Source organism: Amia ocellicauda, chromosome 17 (genome assembly GCF_036373705.1).
Source record: "Amia ocellicauda isolate fAmiCal2 chromosome 17, fAmiCal2.hap1, whole genome shotgun sequence".
Lineage (NCBI taxonomy): Eukaryota > Metazoa > Chordata > Actinopteri > Amiiformes > Amiidae > Amia > Amia ocellicauda.
Genome location: NC_089866.1, coordinates 8,414,196 through 8,432,756, shown reverse-complemented (window position 1 = coordinate 8,432,756; position 18,561 = coordinate 8,414,196). Strand labels below are relative to the sequence as shown.

At 44.9% G+C, this 18,561-nt stretch overlaps 1 protein-coding gene across 1 annotated transcript in view; it reads right to left on the bottom strand.

Moving 5' to 3' along the window:
• Positions 1 to 374: 374 nt before the first annotated feature.
• Positions 375 to 18,561, bottom strand: part of xylt1 (xylosyltransferase I) — a 54,088-nt gene continuing 35,901 nt past the window's right edge. Inside the window, exons 4-11 of the mRNA XM_066689009.1 lie at positions 17,592 to 17,794; positions 14,005 to 14,085; positions 12,695 to 12,911; positions 11,972 to 12,148; positions 9,639 to 9,904; positions 6,393 to 6,588; positions 3,868 to 4,201; positions 375 to 2,606 (exon numbers count right to left, since the gene is read on the bottom strand). Coding sequence (XP_066545106.1) covers positions 2,284 to 2,606; positions 3,868 to 4,201; positions 6,393 to 6,588; positions 9,639 to 9,904; positions 11,972 to 12,148; positions 12,695 to 12,911; positions 14,005 to 14,085; positions 17,592 to 17,794 — 1,797 coding nt within the window. The 3' untranslated portion in view covers positions 375 to 2,283. The remainder of the gene's footprint in view (positions 2,607 to 3,867; positions 4,202 to 6,392; positions 6,589 to 9,638; positions 9,905 to 11,971; positions 12,149 to 12,694; positions 12,912 to 14,004; positions 14,086 to 17,591; positions 17,795 to 18,561) is intronic.

Here is an 18,561-nt window from a genome sequence, read left to right as displayed (position 1 = left end):
CTGGCACCGACACGTCTGACAGGGAGTGGGGTTGACCTCCCGCCGGCGCGCTAGCACTGCACAACGAGTGGATTGTGTGTGTGTCTCTGTGTGGGTGTGCGTGAGTGTGAGAGCAAATGGCAACGAGGAACAGTCCAGTGGAAGCTGCTGGAGGTCTGGGGCATTGCTCAGCTTATAAATCAATCTGATATGCCGCTCAGCTGTGCCCTATCAAATACTGATGCCGGCTGAGCCTAATGTGAGGCCAACAGCACTGCTCCAAGAAGAGTTAAAAGGGATTTCTCTTCCTGTCTTAAAGCAATCTAGTTAATGCATAAGAGGCTAGGAAGCAAACAAAGCATTTATTTTACCCTTCACAATGAGAGAGACAGCTCTAATAGCACGGGCTTTATTTTCTTATAGATACCAAACCCCCCTCCCTCCACCTGTGTAGTTTCCAGCCTGAATACCTGTCCCTCCTTCACGCACCTTTATGTATCTCTTTACATAAAATGAATACGCTTATTAGCATAAGGATTACATCTGTACATAACACGTGCACAAACACATAGGCATGTGTCTGTGTTTTTAAGACTGATTGAATGTAAGAGCAGGTTGCTTCACAATGACTCCCTATTCCTAACCTGTTTGTAACTTCAGTCACAGGAGGTTTTCAGTTCTGACCTATGTGCTATGGGGGAAAAAAACAATATATATTTACTTTATTACCAATGCCTCTCTTTCACCAGTCCAGACACAGGGATTGTGAAATCTGCCTGTATATCTTATCTGTGTGCCACTCTCATCAAATCCAGTGGCGGTACCAGCTGACTGGGAATGTCTTCAGTTCTAGAACATGGAAATATTCTCAGTGTCGGAAAAAAAAAAGCATGGGTCTTTCCATCGACCAAAATAATCCCACCTTCCTAAACTCCAAACCTTACTGGGTTACTCAGCCAGTTTAGAAAAGAGCTGAATTTGCCAGCTGGGCATTTTAAAAGCACATCAGGGAGACTATATAGTAACTGCACTGGACAACTGATGCACAGTGACCTGCCTATAGGTACAGAGGGGGGGTGGCCTTTGTAAATAAAGGCAGCTTGTTTACAAAAGATAAAATATTCACCAAGCTGCAAATGCAGCATGTAGTCATTAGTCATTGACTAAAAATATTCATATTTATATATATATATATTATAAATAAATAGCTAAAACATTTTCGCTTTTATTTCTGCTTTTTCCGTTTCTTCTTTTGTTGTTGTGCTGGCAAAAAAAAAAAAAGCTGGATGTGTTTCTCAGAGTGCCAGCGCAGCTGACATCCCGGGGTTCAAGTCTCAGTCTGCAGTAGCAAAATAAAACAATAAAAAAACATTAAAAATAAAAAAACAATAATTAATTTGTGATATACGGAGCTCCAAATATTCTCCGTCAAAGATCGTGTTGTGTGTTTTCCAGCAGACACTGGGAAGACTGCTAATGCATGACTCCTCCTCCACCAGCAGAACCTTCTCCCCTGGTGGGCTAAAGAGCCGGCCCTGTCACTCACCCTCTGCCCACAGAGTGCGGTCCAGGCTTTGGGCACACAGGACAAACCGCTCTCACACAGTGACTGCACTGCCTTATGTTTCCTTCATATCATTAAATACAGATAAAAGACAGTCAGCAAACTGAAACAATCAGCACATCAAAGTCGTCTGTTAACGTTTTGTTAGAATAGGAATAACCTCAGTTTTACAGATGTAATAACACGGCACCTGTCTCTGTGTGTTATCAGCTCGGTTAAAGAACGGTCACAACGACGGGGGAGAGATTGCTATTAGTATGTTTGTTTTGTTTTTTAGTTTGGAGTATGATGAGTTCTGAGAAATGAGTTTGTTACTGGAGGTTGTTTAGCCTAACAAAACGGTATGCCTTTTGGTCAAGGTGCCAGCAATTGTGCTGCCAGTGTCTGCCACAGACACAAATGTGTTTCCTGACATCACAGTGACTATCACTGCTGATCAACTGAGGAGTGAGATGAGGCAGGGTCTGTATTTGGTCACCCTGCAGATGGGAACTGGTTACTGTAAATCACAGTACAGAACAAACAGAATAACAACTCAAACAATCTGATCAAAAGGGCACGCTAGTATACAAAATTAGCAGTCTTCTCTTTTCATGTTGTTGTTTCTGCTTCTCTCTTAATATATATTTCTGCCTATATATTGACTTCAAAGAACCAAAGAAGATGGTCTTCATAAGACAGTAACAACAGCAATGGAAAAATAAATAGCGGTTTAGTAGCCTCCTGGCCAGCAGAGGGCGCTACCTAATGCGCCCATTGGCTCTGGGTGGCCTGAGCGCTGACTTGGGGTCGGGGCTGAGGGAGCTCCACATGGTGTGTCCGCAGGCCTGCATGACTGGGCAGCCGCTGGGTCCGACGGCACATACGTCCACGGCGGACCACATCGCCCCCACCAGGCTGTCCACCCAGCGCTCCAGCTCGCTGCCCGTCAGGCCTGCGTTGCGCTTGGCCGCCTCGACCTGGCCCAGGTGCACAGGGATGTTGAGGACAGGGTTCAGGCCATGGAAGCTCTGCTCCATGTAGCTGTTCTTGGCCGGGCCGTTGTGGAGCCGCAGGGCATCCTCTGCAGGGGAGAACAGAAAGGGCGTTCAGATACGGGACAGGACACGGCACAGAAAAACATGTCACTAAATTGTCAATAATTAGATGCAGGGGGTGTGAAAATCTGTAGATCTGTAATTTGGTTACAAACCCAGGGTGTCTCCAAGGGTTAAAAAGGGCACCATTCAGGTGATTTAATACTTAGTTTTTTTACAAAAGGCTGTTACAAAACAAAACTACAGATTACACCGAGGAGAACTACACACACTTTTGTAAAGCCATGGCAAGACTGTGGATGACCAAGATGGTATCGGTCTACAGTAAGGGTCTAACAGTAGATAAACATCTACATGAGTGCTGACCTAGTCCAAATCCATACTTAGATCTACCCGAGAATCGCTAAAAATCGCTCTTGGTGTTTTCATGTATAAGTACTGTATTAGAAAGTGGCTTCTGGCAATATATGAAACCATGATTGGGTGAAGGTTTGTCATTTTGAATGGATAGTTTTGATTTGGTCTAGGCCTCAGTGCATGTTTGAGGGACAAAGACTTTAGCCAGACAGCAGGACCGCTGATGAGGGGTTGTGAGGTGGATATCAGGAATCCGTGCTTCTGAAGGTAAAGATCAAAATTCCAGAGCACTTTAACACCTATGATCTAGTTCCCTCGCTCACGGCTGCTCTTCGTCCTCCCCTGGGTCCCACTCCCTTGTTACTAGTGTCAGCATTTCTCTGGGCCTTTATGAAGCACGTATAGAAATTTCGCAGGACTCGGTATGCGCTGCCAGACCGCAGACACGGTGAGCCAGTAGGGCTGTGAGCTCCATTAACACACTGCCAGCAAACTGTGACTCTGCATGAATGCATGCCATAAACATTTATTGGCTTTTCCACGTAAAAAGGAATATTTTTCAGGGAAAAGTCCAAGAAGCCATATTCATAAATCACAAAAGCCATTTATTTTAGTGCTCTTGCATTTATTTTGCTGCTGCTGTAATGTAATTTACATTAATGACCAGCACAGCATTCTCCCTGGAGGACAAGCTTTCAGTAAATATTACCGTTACGGGACCTGGGGTGTATTTCTCATACGACTGGAAATAGAACATGATTGAACATGAAATCACGCGTGTGGAGAGAATATGAACTGGATGTCTATGTGTAGGGATGTTAGATACCTGTTGGCCACTAATGACCAAAATGAAGAAGTTTCTGTTGGAAAATATATACTTTTATAGTATGAGAAATTAGATCTTCTGTTCCTTATTTGAGGAGGACTGACCTTGGCGGATAGGCTGGTGGTTGTGGAAGGTGTGGGGCGTGATGAGGAAGCGAGTCTCGGCCACAGGGCTCCAGTGATGCAGCACGCGCAGCGTCCAGACGCCCGGCCTCAGCGGCAGGTTGAGGGGGGGGCGATAGTGTGTGAACTCGGCGCTGGCCTCGATCAGGATGTCATAGGTGGCGGCGATGACATTCGTGGGATCGATCCAGACCACCGTCACGGTCACGTTGGCCCCCTTCCCCCACTTCTGCATCCCCACGGGCTCCTCACTCGGCCCCATCAGACCCCCAAAGTTCCGGAACATCCGCTCCTTGGCGTCCCACTCTGTGCCGATCTGAGAGAGAGAGCAAACAGAGGGAAAGCAAGACAGGGAGGGAGAGGACTGATTAAATCAGATCTACTGATTAGAATGAGATACATGTCATCCTAACAGTCCTAATCACAATAATTCATTACCCTTTATTAAAAACAAACAAACAAAGGGCCCATTGTCAGAAATACATCAGCTTTCAAAAAGCTGTGCCTTGAAAGTCTATCATACAATGCAGTATGATAGATAGACTACAGCTATAACCTGAAACGTTCCTGTGATATCACCTGCTGTCCAGCTGATGAACACCTGCTGAGCTACAAGACTAATTCCATGAAGCAGGAAGGGGATTTAGTTTCCCAGAAACCTTTTCAATGGAATTGATTACATTCAAATCAAATCAACCCATATGGACAGTGGCTGCAGGGGGACGGGGTGCGCTGTCCTAATTGGACTGATGCCCTTGACACATTGGGAAGGGGATTGTGCGCGTACACCGCAATAACAATAACGGAAAATTATGAATATTTAATATGGCAGCAGCCGCGGTGTTTTCCAAATGTGAGAAAGATGGACAGCGGGGAGCCGAAGAGAGGGCTGTCTGCGGAATTGGGAAACTGAAGACGGATGATGGCTTGAGCCTGTGATCATCATTACCCAAGCTGATTAACAGACCCTGCGGATCAATGGCTGCCAGTAAGTGTGTCTATATTAAGCCACCCGGAGGTGAGAGGAGTCGTGCTCTATAAATAGATGCGTTTAGAATAAATCAGCACACCCCGAGACACCCCGGGACGGGCACTTTATATCCACAGCTCCACCCCGCTCGCTCGCCTCGCTCGCTTCAAGAGGTTCTTATTGATAAGACTGTGCATAAAGAAGAACATTTGTGAGGTGTGATGCAATGCACAGATTTTAATGTAATTTATTCTTTGGAGTGTTGAAAAGTAAATCCCAAACATGGTCTTAAATAGCACCTGAACCAGCACTGACCTCAAATTTGTTTTAAGCCAGCAACAAATAACACACATACTTGTATATCTATCTCTATATACCATATACACACATAGCTTGCAGTGTATGGATACAAAGAACAGTGACATTTCTAAATAAGAAGCCAGTTTTATGGCAGACCTGAGGGCAGCATGTATTGTAGTTCCAAACAGCATCCCAGCACAAAAAGGCTATAGCCTGGATCACTGTAAACGCTACCATAAAACTGACAGGCCCAATTGATCAGCCAGTTGCCATCCATGAAACGCCACAGCTGGACTTTATTAAAAGTATTTCACAGCACCCTTGGTTACATGCAGAATGTTTTCTAGAAGTATTTCCAGGCTAATCACAGACAGGTGTATAATGCAGGCCAGGAGGCCTCCTCTGACCTAGGAAATGCTCTAAGGAAGTCCCTTGCTGAGTATGCCAGCTAAGGTAAGTTCTGTATATCACCGTTTCATGGAGTTGAGGTTATATACATACACAACTTCCAATATGAATATTCTCTAACTACCCTGCGGGTTTTATGGATGGAACACTTGATATTATGGAAATGCAGAGGTCACTCTGAGGATCTGAGTAATGGCCACATTTCAGCTAACTGATCTTGTTGCCATTACTCCATGCTATATAACTGCAAACTGCAACAGTTTTTCCAGAAGAAGGGAGGAGACTATTAATAACTCAGCTGGGTTAATCTTCAATGAATGTCTCATTTAGCAGAACTGTTGAACAAGAGATTTCTGTAATATCTCAAAACAAAAGCAGATGCTGCTACTGGTTGGTAAATTTGAGTGCAATCATGCAAATTTAATCTGACACTGATTTTTATGTAATTTTTCTGACTGATGGCTCAAAAACACAGAAACAAAGACATGGGGAGAGAAAGATTTAAAAACAATACTGAGTAATACTTTTGTTGTGATGACTCAAAGCAAGCTGAAGGGAGAAGTAAAGACTACATGAATTTTGAGGTTTTAGAAAAAAAAAAAAAAGGCTTGTTCTGTTAGCGCAAAATAAATGAAATGGAAATGGAAACAACACAGAGAAGACGCCCACGCAAGGTCTGGGAGCTTGCTGCTCACAGACACGGCTCTCCATCTGTGCTACAGGCACCAGCGCGCTGGACTACCGCCGGCGGCGTCTCCCCGCGGGGAAGATAACGGCTCAGAGGAAGTCTGACAGAAACCCCACAGGACCTGTTGATCTCAGGACTTACCTCTGCAAACTGCAGCCGGCTGAAGCTGTTGGGCGGGTTGGCGATCTTGAACACTTTCCTGGGCATCACCCACGTCTCCAGGGTCTCCAGCTTGCTTGTCGCCAGGTTGGTGGCGTGGTGCCTCACCAGGTAACCCTGGAAGCGATCCGCCAGGAAATACAGGTGGACGGAAACTGGGTGTCCCATGGGGAAATACCTACAGAAAACAAAAAATAATGAAAACAGTGCTTCCTCTCATCACACTTTCCTACCACACAAGGCTAAGTGCTGCAGTCTAATGCATTAGAACAGGGTGCCTCGAATGACTGAACTGTCTCCTTCCCACAGTTCACTTAATTTGAGACACAGTGCCTTCCTCCAGTGATTTCACCCTTCACCCAGCCCTTTCTATTAGTCCCTCAGCACTCAGCAGGTTGGTTCTCATCTCTTCAGTTCAACGTTTCCCAAGCCTGGGTTTGACCCCATGAATACCAATTCAGCTGCCCGGTTCAGTTCCCCCAGGCGAACAAATATGACGTAACTGACTCACAACTTGGTCAGGAGAATTGGTGAAAATGTAAAATGGCGCTAATTAAAATTGAGACCGTGGGCTATAAAAACCGTAAGTGTTTCCTGTAAACGTTAGACGAACTTAACTCTAATTGCTGTGGTGTCTCTCTTTCGGTGACCTTTATTCTAAAACATTTCTTGGCAGAGAGTTCTCTTTGTGGAATAGGGGGGTGGGGGGTCGAGTATATAGTGCCTACAGTCTAGACTCCATACTCAGCCAAGCCTGTCCAGCTCCAACCATTGGGTGTATGGACAGGGCATAAAAATAAATCAAAGGTCCTAACTCTGACAGTTCCCAAGATTAACTCACTGAGACACAGTACATCCCACCTCACACATCACCTCTTGGGATTTATTTATCCCCAGCATATTACATAATTAAACACTAGCACCCCAACTGTCTGGGAACTGTCCACACTTCAGATAGTCTCTGCAGCTGGATACAATGAGGTATGTGCCGAGTTTATTGTATTGGGAATAGAAAAATTGCCAAAGAAAAAACAAACACTAATTTAAGCTACTCACAAAGTAACAGAAATATCAAAGCTGACAGGGTTTAGTGCTTTAATCCGGAGCCTTTGAGGTCTTTAATGATATTAATGTGCATAATACAATAAACAAACAATAGAGATGTGAGCAGGATAAACAGCTAGGTATTTTGAATTTCCTTTTGACAAAATTAACAGAAGACAGAAGGCATTGTTAGTGCTGACCACAAGTGACAGCCTCAGAGCTGCTTCCTAATCCCCACAGCTAACCTTATCGGGATGAATTCAGCTGTGGGCCGTGTGTCATGTAATTACAGATCTATTCTTGTGAAAAAAAAGAATTTTGTTTCTTTTCATATGTAATAAATTATTAAATAAATTAACAAGCACAAATAACATTGAAATAAATAAATAAATACATACATGAATTAAACCTGCCATCACTGTACACATTTTTAAAACAAAAATCAGAATACTGCACATTTATTTTAAGGACAGAGCTAGTTTTGCTTAAGGTAGGTTTAGGCAACAGAGATTGATATAATGTTTCAATTCCAGGCCTTTGTCCTTTCTCTGTCCTTAGTTATTTAATTGCCACTCATAAAGGGCTAACAAGTACTGCAGGGGAACGCATTGGAAGAGCCACTGTTTCATGCCACTGTCATAAGAGAGACAAAGTATCTGCCAATACACAGACCACAACGCTCTCCTGACAGTTCTCGTACTGGGGGGGGTGAAAAAAATGAAGACAGAAGTGGCAACGTTCGTGTATGTGATCTGGGTGCCTGATGGGTTTAAGCTTGGGCACACCAAGGAGCTCCAGGAAAAGCAGATGGAGGGAAAACAAACGGATCTGACAGAGTGAGGGAGGGAGGGAGGGAGGTAGCAGCTCCTGCACAACTTTAAACAGGCGGGCCGCAGCTTGAGCGAGCAGCCAGCTCATCAGTATTCAACAGGAGCCCGGAGCCAGTCCATCGCAGCACAGCTACCCTGACAAGCAGAACAGCAAATATTTACACCCGGAGCAGAGCAGCTCGACACCCCCGCGCTCCTGGTGGAGGTGGGGGGCACATGGCCGGAACAGAGGCGCTATTCAGCCCGGCTGCTGTGAAGTCTCTCCATAACAGTATCAAAGAGGGCTGCGAAAGACCGAAATATCCTCCCATCCTCGCTGGCACACCGGTTCTCCTCCCTCGCTACACAAACACCTCCTTGTCAACACCCTCCCTACACACAAAAATGCCTGCCTCAGGAACTGAGTGCTGATTGTTTCCAACCCCAACTGGGTTATCTTCATATATAATTTATCAACCTCTGGGATAAACTCTACCAAACAAACACACAACAGCCCCCACCCTCTCTGTCTTACCCAAACACATTGTGTTGGGAGAACTAAGCTAAGTTTAATATCTCTTGGAAATGTCTATGGCATTTTCAGACTGAGCCACACTTGTCTTTCCAGTCCCAAATCTCAAAGCCCATGTGCCCACAGTTACCCACACCCTCAGCTGTAATAATGTCATATGTCATATGGTTTCTTAATTCATACCGCACCCTACCCCAACATTGTTAATCTCGAACAATGAGAAAAACACTATTTTACAGTGTTTTCAATTGAACTATTTATTCCAGGCTCTGTGATCTAAAACGATGCACTGGTCTTTGACAATTTTAAATGGTAACTTTTTGATTTGGATGGCAAATGAAGGAGCTGGATGGACAGGAAATCATTGAGCATCACAGCATTACAGTGAATGCGTCCACCTGCTGTAGGAGTCCCTACACGTGTTCACCTCATGTTAAATATGTTAACAGGATTAAAATGATGCATTAAGATCATCTCATTTACAAAATATGACCTGATTCTGCCGAGTCAACACCCACATTTGAGCACTCACCTATTCACAACTAATTTGAAGTTGAATATTCACCATTCAGTTCCTGTTTTCAATAACAATATTTAAGTTATCCCTGATAGGACAACGTATGGTTAGTAATGATATTTGTGTGCAGGGCAAGACGGAAGAATTATTGTTTCACTTGGTGCTCCACCCTACCTTTGAATAAGGTGGCGAACTGCAAATGTAATACATCTACATACTGTTAAAACTACCTCAGTAATAGTGACTAATTCACGCTTGTCTCAGTCATGCGTTGTCTATTACTTTTGGCCAACACTCAATAATGACTTGGTAGAGGGCGGACAGACCTGCAGCTGTTGTCGTTGGGGTCTCCCTGCAGGGAGCTGGCAGCGCGGGTGAGTCCCAGGCGAGCGAAGGCATGGAAGTGGGTGAGCTGGGTGTCGGAGAGGCTGTGCACCCCGTCCGGCTCCTCATACACATTCTCCCAGTATGCTTTGAGCCCAGGTGTTCCCCCCGGCATGCTGCCGAACAGGAAGCCGTCCAGCTGGTTGACGATCTCCTGGTTCACGCTGGCCTCAAATTTCCGGGCAAAAAAGGTGGGCCGAGAGGTCTGCTGCAAGGGGACAGAGAGAGGGTTAGAGAGTGGAAGAAATCAAATGAAGGAAAAGAGGTGAAACAAGGTGAAAGTTGTTTGTTTTGCTTCTAAAGAAAGACAGACAATAGGGAGGGCAGTCGAAAGCCATGTCCTATAGGTCTTGGTCCTATTGAGTGAGCTCTGCAGGATACGGCGCAGTACTTAGTGATGCACTGGGATAGAGAAACTAATTTCAAGCATTTACATCCCATTTTACAGTTTTCTTACATTGGAGAACACACAGTGAAGGCGCAGACATTATTAAAGCCTAATTATGACATGGCAGCAGCTGGGGGGAGGAGGAGGAGGAGGAGGGCGGTGGACATTGGTGAACAGGGCTGTCTTGTGCCTGTAGTTTTCCAAAAATCCCCTGTGGTTGACAAGAACCCATGAAAACTGGGAGATGATGATCCACCTGGCACACAAACAAAACGCTTCTTGTATTGGAAGTGTCCAGTGCCGGGAAACGGTTTACTGTGAGTTATTCTGCGGGCAACGCTCTCAGTAAATTCCTCATGCTGGGATAAATAAAAGTCTGTGCTCGTGGTCCAAACTGGCAGGCACACCAACACACCGTCCACCGGGCACTGGGGGGTTCAGTGGACTCTCTGTGGTGCGCACACGTTGGCATTTTAATTGCAGCTGCATTCAAGAAGAATATAAATAAATGGGATTCTTTTAGGAGATTTAACCCTTTTCTTTGTGTTTTTCGTTTCTTTTCTGTGTCAGTTTAAAATCTTTAAGCGTTTTTTTTTAAACAACGTAAAAGCGTAAGGAAGAAAAGCTACTGGTAAGCTTTCATCATAAATAACACTGCCACTGTGGAGTCCAGACAGAGCCGAAGAGTCTGTTGGAAGTGTGGACGGTTCCCAGACAGTCGGGGTGCCAGTGTTAAATGATGTAATATGCCAGCAATTAATATATCCCAGGAGGTGGTGTGTAGTGGAGGCAGTGTGTGTGGACAGATTGCAGCTCTGTCGTAAAGGTTTGAGAGATCAGAGGGCAGTCTTTAAACATTACATAAACCACGCAGTGCCTTTTCTCTCCATTTTCCAACAAATTCTTAACATATGGTGTTGTAGCCTGCATGGGATAAAACCCTTATGAAAATGCGCCAGTCCACAGGACATTCAGACTTCCATTGAATTACACAAGACCAAAGACTCGACACTGCATGCTATACAGAGTCGTTTAAACTGGAAATAGCAGGACTCCAGGAAAAGAGTGACAGCTTGACCACATGTTACTGCACCTGTTTCAATAACATTTTTTTGTTATTGTTCACAACCTGATTCATTTCCTGGGTTTTCAAAATAGACTTTGGAGCCATCCTGTCAGCAATCAAGTATACATATTATTATAGTGGATTTCACACATATCCACACACCAACTTATAGTTAGAGAGCAGAAGTCTACAAAATCAATTTACCACCAGTCTATTATAATATATAGGGTCAGGAAAATGGTTTAGGTGTAACAGTGAAGTTTGAATCCTGTTTCTGACTTCCCTCACTTTTAGGCCCAGTTAAGAGCCTCACACGGATCTCTTAACCACATCAAATCACACCCCCAGACAGCAGAAATAAGTTTGTATAATGAACACTGTATGCGAGGCAGCGGTAATCCAATATCACAGTGCTGATGAAGCCTGGGAGTGATTTCTCCACCTTTATCCCTGTGGTTCATCATACTATTGGAATCCTTTGATTAATGACGGCCTTGAAATTGATCCCCAGTCATCCCTTCTTGTACACACCGTTAATTACACCTCCATGACTAAGGTGCAATTTGGGAGTATCATCCATCATGTTGCTCTCTTTTCTAGGTTGGCGAGCTAGGTTTCAGGTGGCCCATGACAGCCAAGGTTGTCCCAATAAAACACACCCCCCTTCCCCTCTCCAGACACATGTTGTGCCAGATTTGACGAGAAAGCTTTAAAAGGGAGGAGTCAGGGAGAGCTGCAATACCCTGAATGGCTGCTAAGGGATCACACCAACAGAAGACATGACTGAGCTTGGAGGGAGACAGAGAGAAGAGGGGGCTTACCTGAAAGCGGTGAAAGTCGGAGGGTTTGAAGTCATTGGGAGAGCAGCCACACCAGTCCACGATGTGCTTGTACTGGCACTTGCAGCCCAGCTTGCGGTTCCAGTTGGTGATACGAAGATTGTTGTCCACCATGCTCTCGCAGTGTGGGCTGTTCTCCAACACTGTGTGGAAGAAGGACTGGGGGAGAGACGGAGAGGGAGACAAAGAGAAGGTGAATTAGTGTCTACCGACTCCAGTTCCCTGAAATACTAAGAAAGCCAGGGATGCCTCTATAAAGCTGTCAGATGGGGAGGGTTGGGGTTGAAAGATCCCAGTTAAATGCGTTCTGTGTAAATCTGCTAATTGTTTTACATTGTGGTCTGTTGCAGGATGTCTAGTAGATGTGGGGAGATGAGGATACTCTGCATCTTCATCCTCTGAGAACACAAATCTGATGGGTGCATAAACAATGCTTTTGTTTTTATAGACATATTAATTACTTCAGTTTTTTTACCATTATTAGTTTAAGTGCTTGCAGACTACTCCATTAACACAGCCCAGACTCGCATTACTAAAAGCACTACTGGAAACTGTGCATCAGGCACACTTAATTAAAAATGTAAGGAAAATAACATAAGCCCAGTCGCTGTACCCAGCTGTCTATGTGGCCGAAGCCTAAACCTACATGGAGGCTTGTCCAGGTGGAGAGTGGCAACTCTTTATGCCCCTTTCTCTTGGTCTTACCTCAGCAGGCAACAGGGTGTAGGAGTAGAAGCGCTTCATGTTGGTGACCAGGTCATCCTGAGAGTTGATGACATATTCCACAAACTTCCTGTTGAGGAGAAACCAGTCAGAGCCACCGTCCACTGAGATGCCCTCTGGAATCTTGCGGTCTCCCAAACGCCACATGTGGGTATCACACTCGAAGAATAGCCGGTCCAGACCCTGCTTCCGAATAAACCTGGAAAAGGGATGGAGAAGGAAAGGACACTGAATTCAGGCTTTCAGTTTGGCATGTTCATTTCTTTGGCCCAGTTTTCTTATTAAAATAATTGTAAAGGTAGTTAGATAGCATTCATACAAAACACATGCAAAATATACATGTGTGTGTGCCTGGGAATTTGTTTCTCATTTACACAAATTAGATGTAAAAAACAAACTCAACAGCCATTGAGCAGTCAGTGTACATGCAGTATAACACACTTGTAAAGACATCATTAACTGTATATCCCAAAAACTTTTCAAAACATTGCGATTTAATCTGTGCAGATCCAGGATAAAATGGATAATCCAGGGGTTACGGTGGGTTCTATCTTGTAAAGTGCATCTTTAATTGGACTCATGTATACGGGGGAAATTTCACTGTGCTCATTAAACTGGGAACACAGGGAACATGGGTGAGCGGAGTCCTGCGTCTATAGCTCACACTGCAATAATACAAAGCCTCCCGGTCAGACCCTCAGCTGGGCGGCAGGCGCGTTACTCCTCATTAAGGGGGCACAGGCCGCGGCAGCAGGGAGACCCCGCCGTGCAGAGCAGGACCGCCACGGCGAGTATGGGCCAGGCATGTTGGTGGAACCTTGCTGGCTGCCGTGGGAAGGTTAATTAGTGCCCAGCCACAGAGGAAGAGTAATTAGATTAAAGCGCAGCAGCTCCACGGGCCAACGAGACGATGTGTGCTTACATCACAGGACCCAGAGCCTCCCCCAGAGACAGACCACTCACAGCTGATGTGCCAGGGACTGTGCAGCTCAGGAAATGGGGACAGTGTGGCCTTAGTGCCTAAAGCTGGGAAAGGTGGGCATCTGGGGAATGGGATTACACTGAAGTGTTGCTGTCAGAGATGAGTAAGACAGAATGGGGTGGCATACAGTGGTGGTCTAAGAGAGAGGAGGATGGGAGGCACCATAGAGCGCAGGGTTTCGATGAGAGAATAGGTGGCAGCCTTCCCCCTATGGGTAAAGAAGCAGAACCATGGGGACGGTGGGGTTATGGTTAAGCTGTGTGCCTAGGTTGACGTCTAAGAGTGCCCCCCAGGGAGAGCAGACACTAACCGGGCATTGTCTCTGCCGTGAGACTTGATGAAGTTCATTTCTCGGTATTTGGACAGGAAGGCCACCAGCTGGTCATTCGTCCTGCCACAAACAACAAAGAGAGAAACAAGAGTCAGGATTCTACCTCTAAAACAAATAAGAATAATACACATAATTTTGCATTAACCCTTTATCCACTTGCTTCTCTAGTTCTTTCCCATTTAACTAAAATAAAGCTTGAGTTGAGAACCCCTTTACAGAAAGCAGGGAGCATTCAATCCTTTTAACAATAACATAATACAGCACCTAGAAGAAAGAAAGTGCACAGGAGGTTACTGGATATTGTTTATTCACAAGAGACTATGGAAAAAGGTAGAGAACAATTATAAGAGTATCAACCCTCCCTGGGAAATAGGATTTGCCACGGCAGATTTTTCTCTCGCTAAAGTATCCAGGTGTCTGTGGGAAAGCCTGATTACTGTCACACGTGGATCTGTGACGTTTCTACATAGAGATATTCCATGATGGAGATAAACAGTGACAGGTCCCCAGAGAGACAGACACACACACACAAACTCAAGAAATCAGGTCAAGCTCTGAATTCAACACCTGACTGTGCAATCGCTTCCCTGCCCTATGGCCGTCACTTATTGGTGCCATTCAGCTTGTAAACAGACACACATACTAAGACACATATAGACGGACAGTCATTTTTAACACTGGAAAAAAAAAACAATACACAGGACACACATACCAGATCTCGAAATGTGTTCACCTTCAGTTCTATATCTATACATCAATATATTCATATTTCCAGATTGAATAAGTGTGAATGAGGGGTTGAGGTTTTCAGAGGGTATTTCTAGGTCTCTCAGACACAGGGCTGGTGTCCCCCAGCAGAGGGTGCTGGAGAGTCTGAGAAGTTAAGATTTATAGCTGATTCTCAACTGCTCTACACTGCTCCGAGGCTGTGTGAATGGTCTACAAAAGCAGACGCATTACCTTATATATAAAAAAAGGCAAAGTAGCCTAGCAAAGGATAAAAGCTGCGAAAAGCCCTCTCCTTAGTGACAAAGCGAGTGTGTAACCCATCGCCTCGCCTCTGGCTCCGCCACGCACCCCCACCGAGAGAGCTGGCTTTGTGTAACTTTCAGAGCAATCCATGCAGAAGGGCAAGATATTATCTGGGAAGCAGATAGGAAATAATGGACTGAGTGCAGAGTCTCCAGCCACCTCCCACCCCAGACCCGGGCTGATCCGCCACAGTGGGCCTCTCAAAACCAGAGGCTCCCTTGTGCACACAGACAGATGCGCTTTATTAGAAAACTGTCCCTTGCTCCAGCTGCTGTGTGCCCTAGACTTACACACAACACACAGGGCTCTGTCATTTTCCCTCCTTTTAATGCATAATCTACCCAGCCTTTTAACACATTGTTGATACTGTTGCCATTTAAAATGTATGAGAAAGCTATTAATTGCAGATGGGTTTGAATGGCATCCAATTCAGGTTTTAACAAGGCCATTGTGCCCATTTAAATTGTACAAAAAAAAAAAAAACAGCTCTTGTATAAGCTGTTTTTCCCCCAACAAAAATCCAGCTCCGTTCCTATTAATAGACTGCTTCAATAGATAGCCTGATGACGGCTGAATACAGAAATACAGCCAGATACTCTAAAAATGTAAAGTCCCACAAGCTGTGGAACGTCCCTCTGACATAATGAGCAGGATTTGCACTCAAAGGCTAAGCCGGTCAATGGGCGGTTCGCTGATGTGATGGGCAGAAACAGAAACTCAAGACACAGAGGAAACTGTACTTCCCCTTCCCTCAGAGAAAGCCAGGATTAGCTTGTGTAATGTACAGAGCAAAACAAAAACAGAAGTAAAATCAAAGGGGAAGTTCAGGCCAGCTGGTGTAACTTAATATAAACCCCTGACTTTTGCATTCACTTGGGGTGTTACCATCATTGGTATTGTAGTTCTTCATTTTCAGATCCTGCTATATTGTATCTTGGGGCTGAGAAAAGGTCATGTCTAGATGCAAACCAACACTCAGACATGACCATCAGACACACCAAAGATGTGTGTCACACATCATGTGAGAGTCAGGGCTCTATGATAATATAACCTTGGCTTTAATAATGGCTTTAATAATGGCTTTAACCTCCTGTCAGCCACCACAATGGGATTTCTACTGTGACTAGGAAATCTGAAAATAATAAACTAATAAACATAAGGGACTGCCCGACTGCCCAGGGCAGGTGCCAATTTATGCTTGGCAGGCTTCTTCTTTAGATTGCATAGTGATAATGCAGTGATAATAAAGTGATAATTTTACCTTAAATATCAGCTATATTGACCAATATTTTCCATTAAATATTGAACATCAGTAACTAATTATTATCCAACCATATTTACAATTTTTGGGACTCGGCAAGTTCCGACTGAACTACCATTTGAATGACCAATCAAAAGACGTCAAGCATGAGATCCATGCTGATGTGAGTGGTTGAACGGAGCTATTGACACATATTTAGTAGAAATGTATTTTCTAGCTGGAAGATATTGCAACATAAAAAGGTTTGGAATATCCAGCTCTAACAGAATCCGAAACCAGACATCAGGATTTCCCAAGCCGATCAACAAATACTTTTCCAGATTTTCAAGACATTCATGGGCTATGATTTGGAGATTAGACTACTCTGAAGGAGTGAGAGAACATTTACTTCACACTTGTTTTTTTTTTTGAGTCCTCTCTTTCAGCAGTGTATGAAAACCGCGTGCTGTCAGCCCTTTCAAATTACACAATATGCCTAATATGCAAATTTACTGGCAGGAAATGGATAGACAGTTTGCTAAGGAAATGTACCTACCACCCCCCCCCCCCTCCACTCCACCTCTGCCAAGCGTGCCTCTCTGAACACTTTCCACAGACTCATCAGTTTGTCTGAGAAAGTGCATCAGCACAGCAGCAACACCCAGATTGTTAATGGAGTTTCGCTCTTTACTTGTTAACCGCTTTCTTCAAAAAGCCTACAGCATTGCTTTGCCTGAGCTGTCCTTCTTCACCTACGCTTTGCTCTCAAACTGCATGCTTAAAGCAACTGCATTTGATCATATAAAACAAAACCCAGACAAGCACCTGAGGTCCCTTAACTCGGCAACTGGACACTGACACAGTGCTTCCAATGATCAAGTGAGAATCCCTCTGCATTACACTCAGCACTTCCAGGTGCTTCTCCCATCCAAGAAATGGGTGTACAAGATGATTGGATTGAGGAGGTCCTCAGAATTTACTTTACTTACTCTGTCCACATGTCCTGCATCTTCTGTTTGAGCATTTGCATACAGCCCTGGCCGTTGTCAAGCCACAAGATCATGCCCTATTTATCGCCATCTTCTGCTGGGATTTGTGCCACCACCATATTAGCTAAAGCCATGCTCTCTAGGGTCCCCTCAAAGCTATCTGTCCTGCCATATTTTCAAGTCTGCAATGCCCCACCTGATGGCTGTAATTAAAATCTCCCACCCCCCACACTGTCCTCTCACAGACTGGAGTACTTTTGAAGGACTGCAACTAGACCCAAGCCTTCCTCCCTGTGGCTTCTCACCTGATAGGGTAGTCTGCAGCACTGAGGTTGATGAAAAAGTCCCAGCTCCAATCCGTCATGGTCAGCAGGTCTTTCATTGCCTGCAGGTACATAGTGAGCAAGCTGGCTCCCCCCCAGATTGTGGACATCCTCCAGGGAGTGACCCGCACATTGGGGTACTGACTCGCCAGGGACAATACCTGCCTGTGCAGATAGTTGGAGCGCTGATGGGTGATAGGGATAGAGGGAAAGAAGGAAAGAAAAAGTGTGTGTGTGAGAGAGAGAGAGAGGGGCCAGGATCACAAACACAGCTCACTCACAAAGAAAAACAATGCACGTCTTGCTTTTGAAGTCAACACAGGAATAATCAGTGGCTAAAACCTGAGAGAAATCCAGATTGTTGGGCTTAATTAGTCAAAAAGTCTGTGTGTTCAAGGTCTGCAGTGATTGATGATTTAAAAGAGACCTGTAAAAGCTACAATACTGTGGCTCTCCAGGGAGGCTGGCCCCTGCTGCTCTAAGAATTCATACCAAAGAATTGCCACTTGAATTACTACAATCAGAGCCATATCAGTCTTATATCTAATAAGCATGGCATTGTGGGACTACGAATGGCCTGGTTTTTATAAACTAGTTTGGGGAAAAAAACTAGATGCCAGACTCTTATCTTCCCAGCATTACAAACTTGTAATTAAGTGCTGAGAATGTGTGTCTAATACTGGGGCAGAGTGGGGGGGTGGCATGTGGGGTGTAATTAAACAGTAATTGCAAGTGTCTTTAAACACCACGATTGTTTTTAGTTTAATAGCTTGACCACCGGGTGTCCCTCTGGGTATGTGTTGCTGCACAGTTTCTTCAAAGGGAGAAGTGGGGTGGCACGGTATGTGTAAGTGGACTGGAGCTGTGTGCCACTAGTTCCTGTAGAGCACAGTCCCTCATTGACCAGGGGCTGTGATCACCAAAGCCTGCTGAATAGCTCATGCCGTTGTGG